The 17,500-nt window shown below is 39.3% G+C and overlaps 1 protein-coding gene across 1 annotated transcript in view; it reads right to left on the bottom strand.

Moving 5' to 3' along the window:
• The window catches only part of LOC121858320 (vacuolar protein sorting-associated protein 29-like), a 15,334-nt gene extending 2,899 nt beyond the window's left edge, over nt 1–12,435 (bottom strand). Inside the window, exons 1-3 of the mRNA XM_042354679.1 lie at nt 12,334–12,435; nt 4,752–4,943; nt 278–510 (exon numbers count right to left, since the gene is read on the bottom strand). Of these exons, the coding sequence (XP_042210613.1) occupies nt 278–510; nt 4,752–4,943; nt 12,334–12,336 (428 nt within the window). The 5' untranslated portion in view covers nt 12,337–12,435. The remainder of the gene's footprint in view (nt 1–277; nt 511–4,751; nt 4,944–12,333) is intronic.
• Nucleotides 12,436–17,500: the final 5,065 nt, after the last annotated feature.

Raw genomic sequence — 17,500 nt, 5'->3', positions numbered from 1 at the left:
CTCCACCACCCCCATTTCTAATTCCCATCATCATACTTCGTTTGCACTTTTCGGTGAGCTGGAACCAATTACCCAATACAGTGGTCCCTCAGTTAACGAACACAATTCGTTCCATAAGGTCACTCGTTAACCGAAAATTTCGTTAACCAAATCCATTGTACTTGTATATTTCACCAAGTATACCTTGGAAGTTTCTGAGTAAACCTTAAACTGTTGACTAGAAGTTTATAACATGTGACACAGTACTATAAATACTGCATGTGTATATAAAACTTACCCCTCCAGTGCACTGTATGATCCTGTAGCAGATCCAGGGTTGATAAAGAATCGAGATTCAGCTTCAAATGCTTCAAACTTGTGTGTGTGACCTGAGATTAGGATATCAGCATCTAACTGCCTTGCAATGAGAGACAGAGCAGCAGGATCCCCCCAGGGCACTACCTGGTGCCCATGACACATACCGATACGAAACAGTCCAACTGTCACCACTTTCTGTTCTGGATAACTGGTCTGCAAAATCAAATAGAAACGAATGAAAAAAAAATATTTAGTCATAACCAAAAGTGTATGTTCTAACATCATTTAATGCCAATATTGCTTTTATCTCTGATACATAAATGGTGCAACCAATATCACCTCACACGATTCTTTCTTTGGTATAAGCTATTATCCTAAAATATTTATAAGACTTTGAAGATAAGACTTGCTGAAAATACTCTTAACATTAATCACCTTCTTCATAGTATTTCATTTCAAAGGAGAGTTGGTTTCATTTGTATTTTTATTTATCATTTACACCACTTATCAGTTAACTAGCCTTTTAGGCAGTTGGTTTGTTCTTTGTTATCACCTTTACTATCCAGTGTTAATATAGAAGGAAACCCGAGTACAGCATGCCCTGACAATTCGCAGTTTTAATTCGCGGGTGACACCCTGGATGTGGCGACCTGTGGTGTAATGGTCAGCGAACGAACCCGGGTTCGATCCCCGGGCAGGGTGAAACTGTGGGCAAGTTTCTTTATGTCATTTGCCTCTGTCTACCCAGCAGTAATTGGGAACCTGGATGTGAATCGATTTGTGAATCGTATTCCGGGATAATGGCTAGCCAATGCAGTAGGCAAGTTGTCCGATCTTCTCGGACTATTCCTTGACACTGAGTCATGCAGCTCGTTAACTCATGGTGTGGTTGTTGTGTTGGTGACAGCTTCTACACCTTAAACAAATTCACACCTAGATGGCCCTTGGAGAGCCATCTTCGTTACACGAGGGGCAACCATTATTACTGTACTGTATTATTATAATTACCAACGACAGACAATTCCTTTCGAAAGAGTGCTTAATATTTTTCACTGCAATAAACTAATTCCTAGGCTTAGGATAATTATGCATTTGCATATATGCAAATGCATATTTAAACCATTTTTGAGCTAAAGTGCATATTCATATATTTTTTTTTGTTTTATAAGGCATATATTTGGAAAATTTCAAATTATAATAAAACACTCTTCAACCTCAAGGGTCAAAAAATTCGTGAGCATAACAGCAACGCTGGGGCAGAAATTACTGATATTTGAAATATAAAAGTCCATTTTATTGCACTAAAACAAAATCGAAAATACGCGATTTTGTTTTAGTGTCATAATATCCAAAAGGAACATACTTAAGTGACGTTTTTATAGCTCAACATTAGGCTGTGGTTAGCTAGGCCGTGATTGGCTGGTCAGTGGACATGAACTGTATGTGATGGGTTCGTGTTCAGCCAGGCAGGGTATAGATGCATGGGCTCCACCAGTTCCCTCCTGACACTCTTTTGTTCTTCTATTTTCTTAAAAGGAATACTTCTTTCAGTATTGTTTAATAAATTACTTGATGTCAGTATATTGTTTTTTGTATTTAATCCTTCTTTAAAAAAATCCTACTTCGGCAACATCCTGTCTGGGAAAGAAAATTTACTGAGAAAATGTACAGAAAAGCTGTTATTAACTTAGTAGTTATTATTTATTAACACATTTTAAAGTGCATATTTAAGTGCATATTTTCTCAGTTTTTACTGCATATTTGCATGCATATTTAGCCATTTTTAAATGCATAATTATCCTAAGCCTACTAATTACATAATACAGTGGTCCCTCGGTTAACGAACTGTTTGATTAACAAATTACCTCCAATAAGGATCTTCAATTCGGTTAACGAACAAAACTTCGATTAACGAAATCCTTATGAACAACACGTTTTGTTGTGATCATCAGCTGATGGGCTAGTCTGCCAATTCCGTAATCTGTTCTATGTTTACATTCATTTCCAGTGGAGTAAATATCAAGAAAGTTGTGCTCTGTAATATTTTTGCTGATGGTGATGTATTCTATGTCCCCGCCAAAATTTCCAAGTTGAACAAGGGCTGTAATCATTGCAAAATTGTATGGAAAACTGAATTATACAATTTAGCATAAATATCAAGTGATATAAACATACAAACCTAACTCGATGATAATATGTTGATTGGAAGTTACTTGTGTGGTGTATGGATGGACAGAAATGGCTAGCATAATACTCCTACATATTTATGGCAGGGTGGTGAAAAATACTCTTTTAATTCCTTACCTCTTCTCCTCACCTTCTGTGTACATTTGTAGGCTATAGTAGATATTTTCTTTTCTTTTCTTCTATTTGAATCATGCCAGATGAAATGGGATGTGCAAATGAAGGACATCTGTTACTAATTTCACCATTTTTTACTGGGAGTCACCATGATTCACCACTCATAATGTTTTCAAGTTCTCTATAACTGTCCTCCCAGACTTTGTATCTTTTCACAATCCAGCCTTAATTTCACTCATCCATTTCAAACTCATCCTTGCCCTGGTCCTCCTACCTTTAATTTTATTCATTAATATTTCTGCCATTACACTGGCCCCTCGGTTAACGAACGGTTCGATTAACGAAATTTCGGTTAACGAATTAGCTTCCATAAGGATCTTCAATTGGTTAAAGAACAAAACTTCGATTAACAAAATTCTTACGACAAACATGTTTTGTTGTGAGCATCAGCTGATGGGCTAGTCTGCCAATTCAGTAATCTGTTCTCTGTTTACATTCGTTTCCAGTGGAGTAAATATCAAAAAGGTTGTGCTTTTTAATATTTTTGCATTTTTTAAATTAAAATTATTAGTCATTTTAAAATTTAGTTAACATATTGATAATAAATGCAGTACAGGGTACTATTTTTTTGTGCGCCCATCAGCCACTTGACTTGGCCACCAGGCGTCAGGGTGGCTTTGTTGACAGTGGAGTGAACATCTATTTTGTTGGTGTCTTGAATATTTTTTGCATTTTTACATTGAAATTATTGGTCATTCTGAAATTTAGTTAACATATTGATAATATATAGTGCAGTGCAGTGTTGATTTAAATAAAATAATCTTGAATTACACCTGGTGAACTTAAAATTTTATTGGTGAAATGACGGCATCAAGCATGGGTCCCCTGAAAGGTGATTTCTCCTCCATCCCCACTTCCTTCTCTTCTCCCTTCTCCTCCATCCCCACCTCTTATTCCCTTCATCATCATCAACCGGAACCTTCTACATACACACCTCAAATTAAGTGTACTTTACTGCATTTTTTTTTTTTACTTTGTATGTACTTTTCTGTGAGCTGGAACCAATTACCCAATATCCCATTGAAACAATGGATTCATTTAAGGAAATTTTCGGTTAGCAAACGGCTCTGTGGAACGAATTGTGTTCGTAAACAGAGGGACCACAGTACAGTACAGTACAGCATTGTACTAATTTAACAAACTGTCATAGTAAGTGCATGGAAACTGTGTGCGTGAAAAAATATCATTGCAGTGACATCATGCCTTACTATGTTCCATCCAAAAACTTACAAACTTATGTACTGTACTGGGAAAGGTACCACCTTTACACCCTTACACTCATCAAATCACGTACAAATTACGAGCCAATGCCTTGTCTTCCATCTATGTTAGACAAAAAAATTATACTATACAAGTAATTTGAAGAATAACTCACTGAAGGTCAGCTGTCATGATGAATTTAGAGGGGAGGGGGGGGTAGGTGTGGCACTGGACTGTCATAATCCACAATAATTCAAGCACCCCATTATGATACAAAAATCAATTCTTGTACTAGTTTGCCAGCAAATGTAAACCATGATAATCAAGGTAAAGATATAGCACGAGTTTCCTTGGATTTGTGCTATAATTATACAAAAATTGGGAACCTTGTCTTAATTTTCATCCCAATAGGGTGTAAGGCAGGTAAAAGTTTCTTCACATTGTTTTCAATATTCTGAGGGTAGCCTAAACTATTCATAACAGAAAACTAACAATTAGCACCCATTCAATAACATAAGATTTCCAAAGTTTAATTTATTGAAAAAAGGAAGCTTACATGATCCTCCAAATAAACAGAGCAAAATACTGTTTGGTAAAGATTTTAAAAAAAATCTTTAATTCATAACATACCAACAGTTATGAAAGAGCTAAGTGGGCAGCTGGCTATTGAGAGTACTGTATTAGCTAAGTTTTACATAGAGGTAAGTTAAGATGGTTTGGGCATTTGGAAATAATGGTGGGACAAATTAGGTCAAGAGATGAAGGAGTCTAAATGTGGAGGGGAAGAGTCAGAGGCAGGCTAAGAATGAAATGCTGAGAGGTTGTAAGAAATTACATTAGAGTTAATATCCTGACAAGATTAATACAGGGTAACTAAAATTTTCAACTCTCACCTCGTCAAAGTCTCCTCTAACAACATGAACATCTGCTGCAAGGGTCTTGAGGTAGTCATAACTCTCCTTGGTGCAGAGGTTTCCTGTGCATAGGATGTGTTGAATACGACCTGGTACTAGTAACTTCTTAAATTTTGCCGGCAGCGAACCAACACGATGGGGAATGTGGAGATCTCCTAACACGAGTACCAACTGTGGAATACAAAAGTGGACATAAATTTCAAAACAGGAAGTTTAAAAAGATTACCAAAGAACAAAACAAACAAACAAAAAGGAAAATTTTCAATGTTATACGACAGTTTCAAAAATATTCCCATCACTAATACGAGGACAATGCAACTTTACAATGTACTGTACAGTAAATATAAACATGATGAAGAAGCCACTTAGGATTACACAGTTTTCAACAGCCTGTTCACTAGAGTAGGAATAGTCGTTACACAAATACAAGAGGATCTGGACACGGGCTTGATACTCTTGTCCAGAATGAACCAAACTGACCAATGTAAATACATAAACAAACATATTGCACAAGGTCCATGTCAATATTTATTGTTTTGTTTACAGTATTTACATTTTACCTGTAAACAAACACTTTTCAAGCCCATCCATGTCTGTGCTTCTTGTTGACAAATCTAAATATTAATGCCCAAACCAAATGTACTTAACCTAACCTACCCTAACCTTTACCAAACCAAGCCTAATGTAGTCTAAACTGGAATTTTTTTTTGTGTGTAGTGAAAGAACGATGCTGATAAGTGCATTGGCAAAATGATAACATGAAAATTGCAAATCCTTGTCCTTTTTATGGGAGAAATTCTTAACTGAATACGTAGTGGATATTTTGCAGTGACCGTCTAAGTTCCCACTCATGCCATTTTACTGTGAGTGCATTTGATTGGCTAAGTCCGTACTTTCTCTTTAATATGATGGGAAGTCCATCCCCCAGTTAGGAAGTTAGGTAAAGTTAGGTAAGTGTCTTTGGTTGGTTAAGTCAGGTTCTATTAGGTTCTAGTAAATGTTGCCTCTTTTATAAACTAACAAGTTTTCATGCACAACAGAAACATGGTTAGGTATGTTTACAGCTACACAACAAACGATTCACGGCAAAATAAATGCCAAATTCCACCAGAGTCACGGTCAAATACAGTTCTTGTGTTGTTCGCTGGTGTTGGACGATTAACCAATCAAAGTGCACTCAAGGTAAAAAAGCATTAGTAGGAATTTACCAGTCACAGTCCACACCAAAATATCCACTGCCAACTCAATAAAGATTGTATCACAACAATTTTCTTAATACTGCCTCCCGAAAGCTGGGAATGCTGTACATGCCATAGCTACTTCACTCCTGAGCAGTTGCTTCAAGTTTATAAGGGATTCATTCATCCTGACTTGGAGTACTGCTCTCATAATATCTGGGGTGGCTCTTCTTCTGTCCAACTTTTAGATAGGGTGGAGTCAAAGACATTTCATCTTATTGACTCTTCTCCTTTAGTTGACAATCTTTCTTCCCTTTCTTTTCACTGCAATAATGCTTCACTTTCTCTTTTACAGATACTTTAACAGGCAATGTTCAGTGGATTTGGCATCCTGTGTACCGTCGGCAAGGACGTGAGCTCATAATACTCGTCTTGCCCGCAGTGTCCACCGTCTCTCTGTGGATGTCAGTCACACCAGAATAACCCATTATAGTACTTCCTTCTTTACTTACACAGCCAAACTGTGAAATGCTCTGCCTTCTTCTGTTTCCATACTCATACAATCTGCCTCACTTCAAAAAGCTGTTTTTTCAGCATCTTCGTGGAGTAGATTAAAATAATCTTTTTCTTTTCTATTTTGTGTTTCTTTTTACTCGTATTTTTTTGCCCCATAGGCCCCGTTGTGGGTCGGTGGCCTGTGCCCGGGTGGGCATCAACTGTTTATGTGAATACTTAAAGACAAAAGTTTAATTAACATTAATGCTTTCACTCCATACGCACGAGACGCTAGCAGCAACTTGTGAACATTTTTGTATGGATGTTTATAATTTTCAAATTAATAATACAGCTACTGTACCAGGAAATAACAAGGTTCTAAGGCAATTCATTACATTGGCGATGATGTCCAAGATGGTATTTCATACCTGAACAGTGTCTCATGATGGCCAAACATATTTGCAAGCAACCAATGATTTATTTTAACTAAGATACACCAACCAACCAAACTTTGGCTACCATATCTAACCTAACAGTAATAATTTGGTAATTATTTACGACTTCACAACCGCTAATTTTTCATAGAAAAGGAATTTAAAATGCCACAATTTCACTGTTTTATAGTGGACACTGTCATAGTTATGGCAATTGTGTTTTAGTGTTTATTTAAAATTTCAAGTTGACTCAACCTAACCTAACCAAAACCATTATGGGGGTATATCATAAATTGTAGATAGATAGAAGTTACCATTGCAATAATTATAATTGCTGACTAGACATAATACTGACAGCTCTGTCCTCTTGTTCTACCTTAATACAACCCATGTTGTAATGCTTCCCTCCCTTGATCATATTTATGGAGATCAACACCAATGTAAAATATGTGCAGTATACAGTATAGTCTGGATTTACGCGGATTGAACCCGTGGAGGCCCGCGTAAAACGAGAAACGCGTAAATGAAATAACAGAACATATGAGATTAATTGACACAAAACGTACGTTGTGGTAAAAATAACATCTTAATTTTATAATTGTATGCACACATAATTAATAATTAAGAGAAATATCAATAATATTAGGTTTCTTAACACTTACGTTAGTAGAAAAGCTGGGTCGGCACACATGGATGGCGGCTGGTTCCAAGACAGAGGGCAGATTAGTTGCCCTCCGGTGAATCACTTTCACTACTCGCAGAGGTTTGCAGGGCCTCCCAGACAAACCTCTCAAAGTCCATATCGTCACTATCACTGACTTGGGCTGGCTGTGGTTGTGGTGGGTTGCGGGCGAGGAAGTCCCCAATACTACGTTGACGACTAGCATTGATGTTGTCGAGATAGATCTGGATATACGGCTCCATAAATTTTGTCAGATGGTTATTAGACGCTTCATACCGATGCTTGTCTGGGTCGTTTTTAAGGATGAGCTTAATTTTCTCCCCCAACTCGATGATTTCCTTCACACAATCATGGCTTGGTCCAGGTAACTCAATGTTTTTCTCTGGTGGTGGGGGTCCCGTGGAAGCCATTGTGAGTTGTGAGGGGAATAGCGGGCACAAGAGAGAACTGTATACGCGGAGAACTGAGAACAATGAGACAGGCCCTGCTAGATCAGTGACTTCTACCCTCTGGTGGCAGGGCACATCATGTTACATTAGACCAATCACAGCTAGCGACGGAGGGAATGCATGGGTGGTAAGGATGCGTGGCCCAATCACAGTCCGATACGTCATATGACGTCACCGATAACACAACAGCGACATACTGCGCAACCTTACTCGCGCCGCTTGTGGTCGCCTGGGCCACTTGAATCCAAAATGGCGCGGCACGTCTGGACCCTCCAGCGACTCGCCGCGTAAATGACCAAATTTACCACATAATTAAAGCATTTCAATTCTGGCGTTAACCAAAACCGCGTAAATCCAGACTACTGTATACTGTACTTATAATATAAACAAAAATAAAATAACGAAGTGTTAACTGTGGTAACATTCTGATATGTTCCTACTACCACCATGTTACGTATACTACAGGATATTCCAGATGATACTAAATGTTACTTAATACTTCCTTGAGATAAATGTACAGAGTATTATCGACTGTGCATCTGTGTTTTTTCTGGCTAAATAAACTGTTTCAATATCAATACTTAACCTGTATTACCTGTACAGTACTGTATTATCGTTTCGGTCATCCAGCGATTCTCAGGATTTTAATTTTGGGAATCAGTAGTTTAGACACTTCTTTAGCATTTCTTCCGCTCATGACTACTTTCAGAGAAAATCGCAATAAATTTTTGGAAAATACTCCCAGAGAGCTCTTGTGTGTTGGTTAGTACTGTATACTGTACTGCATTATGCATGCACTAGTCTCACACATGCGCAGTTGTTCTTTGGACATTAATTGGTAGTTATGATTTTGGATCAACCAATCATAGCTCGGTATAGGCTCCCTCCACTACCCACTTGAATTTGATTTTAGTTCCACAATGGCTTCATTATGCAATGGCTGTGATGTCAATTATTTCCAAGCCATCACAACATTTCACATAGAATATTACGGTAAGGATGGTGAGGCGTTGAAATTTCTCCATGATCACGGTGTTTTGCCAACTGAGGTTACTTGTGCGAACCATAACTAGCCCTGTACAGTAGCAATAAGGCTGACAAAAACCTCTGGTACTGTGGAAGGAAAATTGCTGTGACCTGTGGATGATGAGGAGGAGGACCCCGATGACCCCCAACTACGAGTCTAAGTTAAGCACACAGGTGGATAGGTTTAGGGTTAGGTTAGGTTGGGTTTTGTTAGGTTTGGTTAGGTTTAGGATTATTGTGACCTTCATTTCTATCGCAAATTACTACCTTTGTGTTATTTTCTTCCCCCACCCAAAATCCCTGGTTCCCACTGGGGGTCCCCTATGATCATTGGATAAGATGGGTATCTAAAAAAATTGTGAATAGCGGTAGAAATGACGGGTCAGATTCAAAACATGTCAAATACAATCGGAAAAACATAATTTTAACTTCCAACAACTTTTAAAAAAATGAAGATTTTTCCTTTTTTTCGATTTTCACCAAAACTAATTATGAGTACTGTAGAAGTAATGCCATAGAAGAAAAGGGTCTTAGAATTTTCTAAACTACTGATTCCAAAACTTAAAAATCTGAAAATTGCTGGATGACTGAAATGATAAGTTTACCACCTAACTTAACCGAACCTGGTATATTTTTAAGTTGCCCATAATATCCCACAATATTTTTGGGTCCAGTTCTAGATATGTCTCATCATTTCTAACAACTTTTCTTAGTAATATTTCTGTCCTCAGAGAGCTCCTGTATGTATGATGTGCAGTATGTTACTAGTCTGCAGAACACATGCATGCTTGTTCTTTGGTTAGGTTATATAGTTTGGTTAGGTTACCGTACATAGTTTGGTTAGGTTAGGTTATGCTGGTTGATTCGATATGAATTCTGTTGGAGGGGTCCTGAGAGAGGAGCACCCTCATTAGCTGGGGGTTCCTAGGGGGGTTGCATCCCCTTGGTTAGATAATATATATATATATATACATAGTCTGAACAATGGCAGTTAGGTTAGGTTATCACAGAAACGGATTTTGAGATGAAACCTACATTTTTCTGGTGGGTTTTGGTGTGATTCTTTCGAATTTAATAATAATTTTTTGCCAAAATTTGGCACAGATTCGAAATTTTTTGCTTTTCTTTACTTGTTAAAAACGTAAAATCCGAGCCAACTTTGGTTATTTATATAGCATTTCACTCGTTTTTTCTCTCACCCCACCAAAAACCCTGATTTGCACCAGAAATGAAGGTCAGATTTGTGTAAAACACACCATAATATGCTAAAAAGTTTACTTTTTTATCAAAACCTGAGGACAGCCAATGAACGAATATTTACCCAGAATCGTTCAAAACACATCAAAAACCATCAGAAAAACGTAAGTTTCATATCCAAAACAATTATGGGAAACTTTTACAAACTTACCCCTAACCTAACATAACCTTAACCTAATCTAGCATAACTTAACACCTGCAGTGGACAGGGTGAGGGTCATCTCGTACCCAAGATAAATCGTAACCAAGACAACTCGTACCCAAGATAACTTGTACCCAACTCATGAGATAAGTCATACCCAAGATGACTTCCACCCAATTCAAGAGATAATCCATACCTATTAGTATACAGCATATACCATGCATTTTAGCTTTATCTGTAGTTACAAAAAAAGATTTTGTAAATCTTGTAGGAAAGTGCAGTGAAATAGGGAAATGTAATGCAGGCTTTAAAATGGTTGCATCTCATTAAATAAGTACGTTATTCCGTCACACAAACATTGAACTACAAGTACATATTTCACAATATGTGGTTTAGAATAACTTTATCGCAATTTACAGATAGGCTAATAGATTTGGCAGTTTCAATGGTAAATTTTTCTTGTAGCACCGTTCACTTGTAGCAAGTTGAAAATATATTTTTCTAGTGTATTTGTGTGTGTTGAGACCGAATATGACCTTCCTTTTTGGCGGAAATTAGCCGGGTTTTTTAGAGACTTTTTTTCGTTTGACGTTTTCCGAGATAAAAAAGTGCCTAAGCGACTAACAAATACACAATAAAAAACTAGAAAAACAATAACCAAACCAAAACTAACCTAAGCTAACTTAACTGACTCTCACCATATGATGGAATCACCTATTTCTTACCTTATTGGCCTGGTTCTTGTTCGTCGTTGCATTCTGGGATTCTTACACAACGCCACATATGTTGGTCTTTGCGATATTTACATTCAGTCTTGTTCTTAGTACACTTTACTAAGGTTGGAAGAACACCATGCGATCAAAAAAATGCTATAGTTTCTTCGTTTTTTTTCAAAAACTCGCAATCAGCTCCATATACTTTAAGTGACATCCATCGCAGACTTCCATGGTCGGAACTGAACTTGAATTTCAAAATATGAGAGAACAAAAAGAATACTCGAATTTGATTGGGCCAAAAATACCACGAATTAAACCCAAAAACATTTTAATTGGTTTCAAAATAAAAAAGGCTTTTGATTGGCCGCGTGACGTGTACAGCAACGCATGCGCAGGATGATTTATGAAGGGGACGCAGAAGACACGCAGTGTTGGAGGAGAGGCAGACGATAATGACGGGATGTTAATGGAAGAAAATAGAAAATATTTTGGAAGAGCTATCTCCGTTATTATACATTTCCGCCGGTAATGTAATAGATGAAAATTATCTTATAATTAGACGTCGTATTCGAATATGATAATAGATTAGTGGTAGGAATGAACGGTGCTACAAGAAAATAATACCTTTTCAATTTATAAACTGGCCGAAGAAAACTTTTAAAATGGTCATAAGTCAACAAAATATAGACATGCATAAAAAAACATTGATTTTCTAGCTCCAGATTTTGTAAACAAATCAGTTAGTATACAGATATACGGGTACGAACTGTCTCGTAAACTGCGTAAGAGTTATCTCGTAATTGGGTACGAGTTGACATGTTCTGATGGATACCATTTGCTTGGGTACGAGTTGTCCAGTACCCCAGTGAACAAACTTACTATTACTGAGACGGGGGGGAGCAGCTGTGATGTCCTTCATATTAGCCAATACTTTTGATGTCAAACTCATGGATAGGAGCAAATTTAGAGACAATTTTAATATGAGTAAACTTGTTTCTTACCTAAAGTGCCTCCTTCCCATGAGACGGACCTATACAATATTAACGGAATAAAGTGCTGATTATATTGAAAATGTAATACACTGAAGTTGGCGCACATGTTATCAATGAATAAAAATCTCACCATAGTGACAATAAACATATTAAATATTGTACAAGTGTTAAAAATGAGAAAAATACTCACCATTATGAGAACGTCAGGTAGGTGGGAGTACAGTGTTTTGATCACAAGGTTCAGCTGCTCCCTTACCTCCCTCCAGTCACCAGGAGTAATACATTGCACAACATGAACATTATTAAATTGTACGGTATAAGCTTCAATCTGGTAATAATAATATGAAAAAAAATAGGTATAATTATATTTACATATTTTATGTAGTGTAAAGAATCTCGCAAGAATACTTTTGAATTTAAAGTAATGTTAATATTATATTTCGTATCAAGGAAGAAACAACTAGTGCCATATTTTTAATGCAATATTATTGTTTGCTTCATCTAAGTAAAAAAAAAAGACACATTTGCTCTTGGGGGTTTAAAACGACAATATAAATAATTTGGCTTCTTCATACATTTATTTTTATCCTCTTGAACTATTTATACTGCGAATGAATATGATGTATTTCTTTGTGTACAAACCTCTGTCCTGCATTGCAGTGAACAGTGACATTGTGGGGTATGGGTTGTTTGGTTCACACTCAGGATGGGATGGAGAAAGGAAACTCACAATGTGCTCTCTGTATACATGTTGTATTGGATGTACAATGCAGCTTGGTGCTGGGAAGGCAGCATGGTTACGAGCGTGATGTAGAGAGAGCTGGTTGGTGAGGGTGCTCAGAGGAGGACAGCTTGTGGGTCGCCATGCTCGCGATCACAAAGAAATTCGATTCCAGTTAGATTTTCAGGGCAGACGTAAGGAAAATTCCACTAAAGTACCAGATTTCAGAAGGGCAAACTTTGACAGTTTAAAGAGGCAGCTGAGAGAGGGGGTGTCGCGCTTGGCTGTGAACCTGACAGATGACACCGACCTGATAACGAGATCTGAGATTGCCGAGTTTCACGACAATTTAAATAGTGAGTTACTTAATGCACAAAGGCAGAACATACCATACAAAAAACTCAGATCAGACAACAATGACCCTAAATGGATAAATAATTATTTAAAGAACATCATTGGCCAAAGGAAGGCTACAGGTAGAAGGATAAATCGTGGCGAAATTCACCTCCGGGACTATTATAGGGTATTGGCGAGTAGGGTTAAAACCGAGATAAGGAAAGCAAAGAGGAATAATGAGGTAAGGATAGCAAGGGAGGCGAAGACAAACCCCAAAGGATTCTACCAAATGTATCAAACTAAAACACGAGAAAAGATTGGACCAATATGGTCAGACTTCGGCGAGCTCACTGATAACGACGGAGAAATGAGCAATAATTTGAATAAATATTTTTCAACAGTTTTCACCACCGAAAATTTAAACATGATACCCGAGGCACCGACTCTATTCAGAGATAGTGAAGAAAACAAATTAAGCGAGATAGTAGTGACTAGTAACGATGTTAGTAAGCAAATAGACAAACTAAAGCCTAATAAGTCACCTGGTCCCGATGAGATATTTGCCAGAGTATTAAAGGAATGTAAGGAAGAGCTTAGTATGCCCTTAGCAAAGTTGTTTAACATGTCCTTAAAAACAGGTGTAGTACCAGAATCCTGGAGGATAGCGAATGTAATACCGATTTTCAAGAAGGGGGATAGATCACTATCCTCTAACTACCGCCCAATCAGCCTAACATCAATAGTAGGCAAATTACTTGAATCAATCATTTCAAACTCTATTCGAAACCACCTGGAGAAGCACAAGTTGATCAATGATTCCCAACATGGCTTCACAAGCGGGCGTTCATGTCTAACCAATCTATTAACATTCTTTTCATCAGTTTTCGAATCTGTGGACGAAGGGCACAATTATGATGTGGTATATCTCGACTTTAGCAAAGCCTTCGACAGAGTCCCCCACGAAAGAGTAATTAGAAAGGTAGAAGCACATGGCATCAAAGGTAATATCCTTAAATGGATTAGGGCGTGGTTACAGGACAGGAAACAGAGAGTGAGCATTAACGGCACTAAGGGCCGTATTTAGCAAAGCCTTCGACAGAGTCCCCACGAAAGACTAATTAGAAAGGTAGAAGCTCATGGCATCAAAGGTGACATCCTTAAATGGATTAGGGCGTGGTTACAGGCACAGGAAACAGCGAAAGAGAGCAATAACGCACTAAGTCCCATTGGAGCAACGTCAGTGGAGTTCCCAAGGCTCAGTACTTGGACCATTATTATTTATTATATACATAAACGACATAGATATCGGCATTGACAGCAACATAAGTAAATTTGCTGATGACACTAAAATAGGACGTGTTATCAAATCTGACGAGGACTCGCAAAATTACAGGAAGATCTAAACAAATTTTTCGAATGGTCTGAAAAATGGCAGATGAAATTCACGACAAATGTAAAGTATTCAGTATAGGAGATGTAAACAGGGAACCAGATACCAGATGAACAACGATGCCATAGAGAAATCCGACTGCAGAGAGATTTAGGAGTAATTATAAGTAGGAACCTTGCCAAGTAAACAATGTGTTTTTGCACGTAACAAGGCTAATAAAGTACTTGGGTTCATACAAGGAGTGTTAGTTACAAGACTAGCGAGGTCATCCTAAAACTGTATCTTGCTCTTGTGAGACCACACCTGATTACGCAGTTCAGTTCTGGTCACCGTGTTACAGAATGGATATAGAATCCTTGGAAAGAATTCAAAGGAGAATGACAAGACTAATCCCGGCATAGAAAGTGCAGGGCGGCGGGTCGTGTTGCGTCTCTGTAACAAAGCTGTTCGCATTCGGGCTCGATGTAGAGCGCAGAAATTGGACAGTGATTACATAAGTTCGTCAAGATCGTCTTAGTGAGGTGAAAGTGTAAATCGATGTCGGACTTTTCATGCTAGACACGATTGTATTTTGAAAACTCAATTTCCACCGAGTTGGAGGTACAGCCAGAGTCACAGGCCTATAACCACACAATCACTGCCACATGACAAAGCTTTTTATTTTATTTTTATTTTTAGGTGTTGTGGTCACGGCTGTGATAAAGGCCAACCAGGAGTGTAGTACTGTGCCTAGTTAAATCATCAGTTCATAGTTGTCATCAGTGAATGCAGAAGAGACTATAATAACTTAAAGTGAATACATATTGGCAATCGAGCTGGTATGACAACTGCCAGCCTATTCGTGTCATAGGTGCCACAGAGACTTTAAATTTTATTTTGTTTGTGTGCTTTCTCAAGGACTGAATCTGTGTTTATAATACACCACTCACAGGGAGATACAGTGTACACAGTGATAGTTCATAGTGTCATCAGTGACCGCTGAAGTTGTAAATAACTTAAAGAGCGCTCACTAGCAGGCAAGCTGGAAAGGCACCGTGCCAGCTGAAACCAAGTCGTGTCATAGGTGCCACAGAGACTTTAAATTTTATGTTGATTGTGTGCTTTCATGACTGAAACTGTGCCTACATACACCATTCACAGGGAAACAGTAAGTACTGAGTCGCAGACGACAACTCCATAGGCAACAGAGAGTAGCTAGCATTTTTCTCTCTTTATTTTCTTTGAAATAGTAGATTTATACACAGTCTGCACCCCACAACAACAACAAACCATGAGCTGATATGTGATTACTGCAGGAGACGTCGGATTAAGGATACAGGCCTAACTAATGCAACGTTTAGGAAGTTACTAACTGCCGTAAAGCTTGATGGCTGTTGCTGGTATTGCTCTGGCTGCATAGTCAAGGTGAATAAAGCGATTGCAATCCATAGGAACGAGTTCTTCAAGAGAAAAATAGATGAAGCAGGAGCCCTGCTGGTTGACAAACTGGAGGAAGTTGGAAAAGAGATCCTTGCTAAGACTGAGGAAGTAGCTAATAGAATGGAGGTGGTTGCTAAGAGGAGTTATGCTGACGTATTAGGAGGGCCACGGGGGGGACGGAGAGTAATGCAGAATCAGTACAGGTTCTACAGCAGATTGGGACTCTGAAAAAGTGTGTCAAGAAATGAAAATTAACGCACCTACTGTTAGGGAGAGGAGGAACACCAGGAACGGCTCCAGCGCAGGAACAATGTAATAGTTTTGGAGTCCCAGAGCCAGGCAGAGGGAACTGTGAGTAAGGAAACACACGACAAGGTGCTGTTTCAAAATATTTGCACAGAGGTTCTGAAGATTCCAGCAACCCCTCAGGATGTGAGGAGGTGGGACAAAAGCAGGGCTAAGCCTCGCCCCTCAGGATCACACTAGGGAGTGAGGAGGAAAATGGCAAGTTATTCGGCAGGCAAAAAACTTAGCAAGGAGCGAGGAATTTCGGGATGTATTTATTCACCCAGACCGCACGGTAATGCAGAGGAACAGCACAAGAAGCTCCTGCAGGACTTGAAGCAGAAGAGGGAGGAGTCGAGGAGGAACAGACAGGTGCATGGGTTTGTGGGGTAATGAGTTGTTTGTCTACACTCAGGATGGGATGGAGAAAGGAAACTCACAATGTGCTCTTCTATACATGTTGTATTGATGTACAATGCAGCTTGGTGCTGGGAAGGCAGCATGGTTACAAGCGTGATGTAGAGAGAGCTGGTTGGTGAGGACGCTCAGAGAACACTTGGGGTCGCCATGCTCGCGCAGGGAGGGAGGACCGCCAGGCAGGCGGAGGATGAGGACCGCCCAGGCAGGCGGATGTTGCTGGCTGGTTGGTGGTAGAAAGAGACAGATCACCACGAGGTCAGGCTCAACAGCTGGGGTAGGCGTGGCTTAGCAGTTGACCTCCGCTCCGTGTGTATGGCGGCGCTTGCTGACCCAGACCACGAGGCATACACTGGGGAATTGGTGGGTCAGCTAGGCAGCGACAAACAGCGTTTTAGGGAGAAATCCACTACAATACCCCCCTTCTCCAGGCTGTGTAGGAGACTTGTTGTCTGCAGGGTTGCATAGCACATGTGAGGCAGAACGAGGGCGGTGCGTGCCCATGTGAGACAACGGCATGTGGAAGAGCCGGTCGCGGGACAACTGTCTAGACACAACATCTGTGGGAGTAGAGAGGAGAATATGTGGAGGCGATGAATGTGTGCTGCTTCACTGCAGGTACAGAGTCGCCAGATGCGCCTGCTGGGGTGTGGGGCCTGGGTCAGGAGCAGGGCCTGGCCAGCAGCAGCGGATGAGGCTCGTGACAGCAGCTGGGTCCACAACAGCAGCAGGGCAGGACATTAGCAGGGAGTACCTGAGGGAGAAAAGAGGGTGTGGGGTCCCCAGACT

This window comes from Homarus americanus, unplaced genomic scaffold (genome assembly GCF_018991925.1).
Source record: "Homarus americanus isolate GMGI-L3 unplaced genomic scaffold, GMGI_Hamer_2.0 scaffold57980, whole genome shotgun sequence".
Lineage (NCBI taxonomy): Eukaryota > Metazoa > Arthropoda > Malacostraca > Decapoda > Nephropidae > Homarus > Homarus americanus.
Note: the sequence above shows the minus strand (reverse complement) of the source record. Positions and strands in the feature narration are given on the sequence as shown.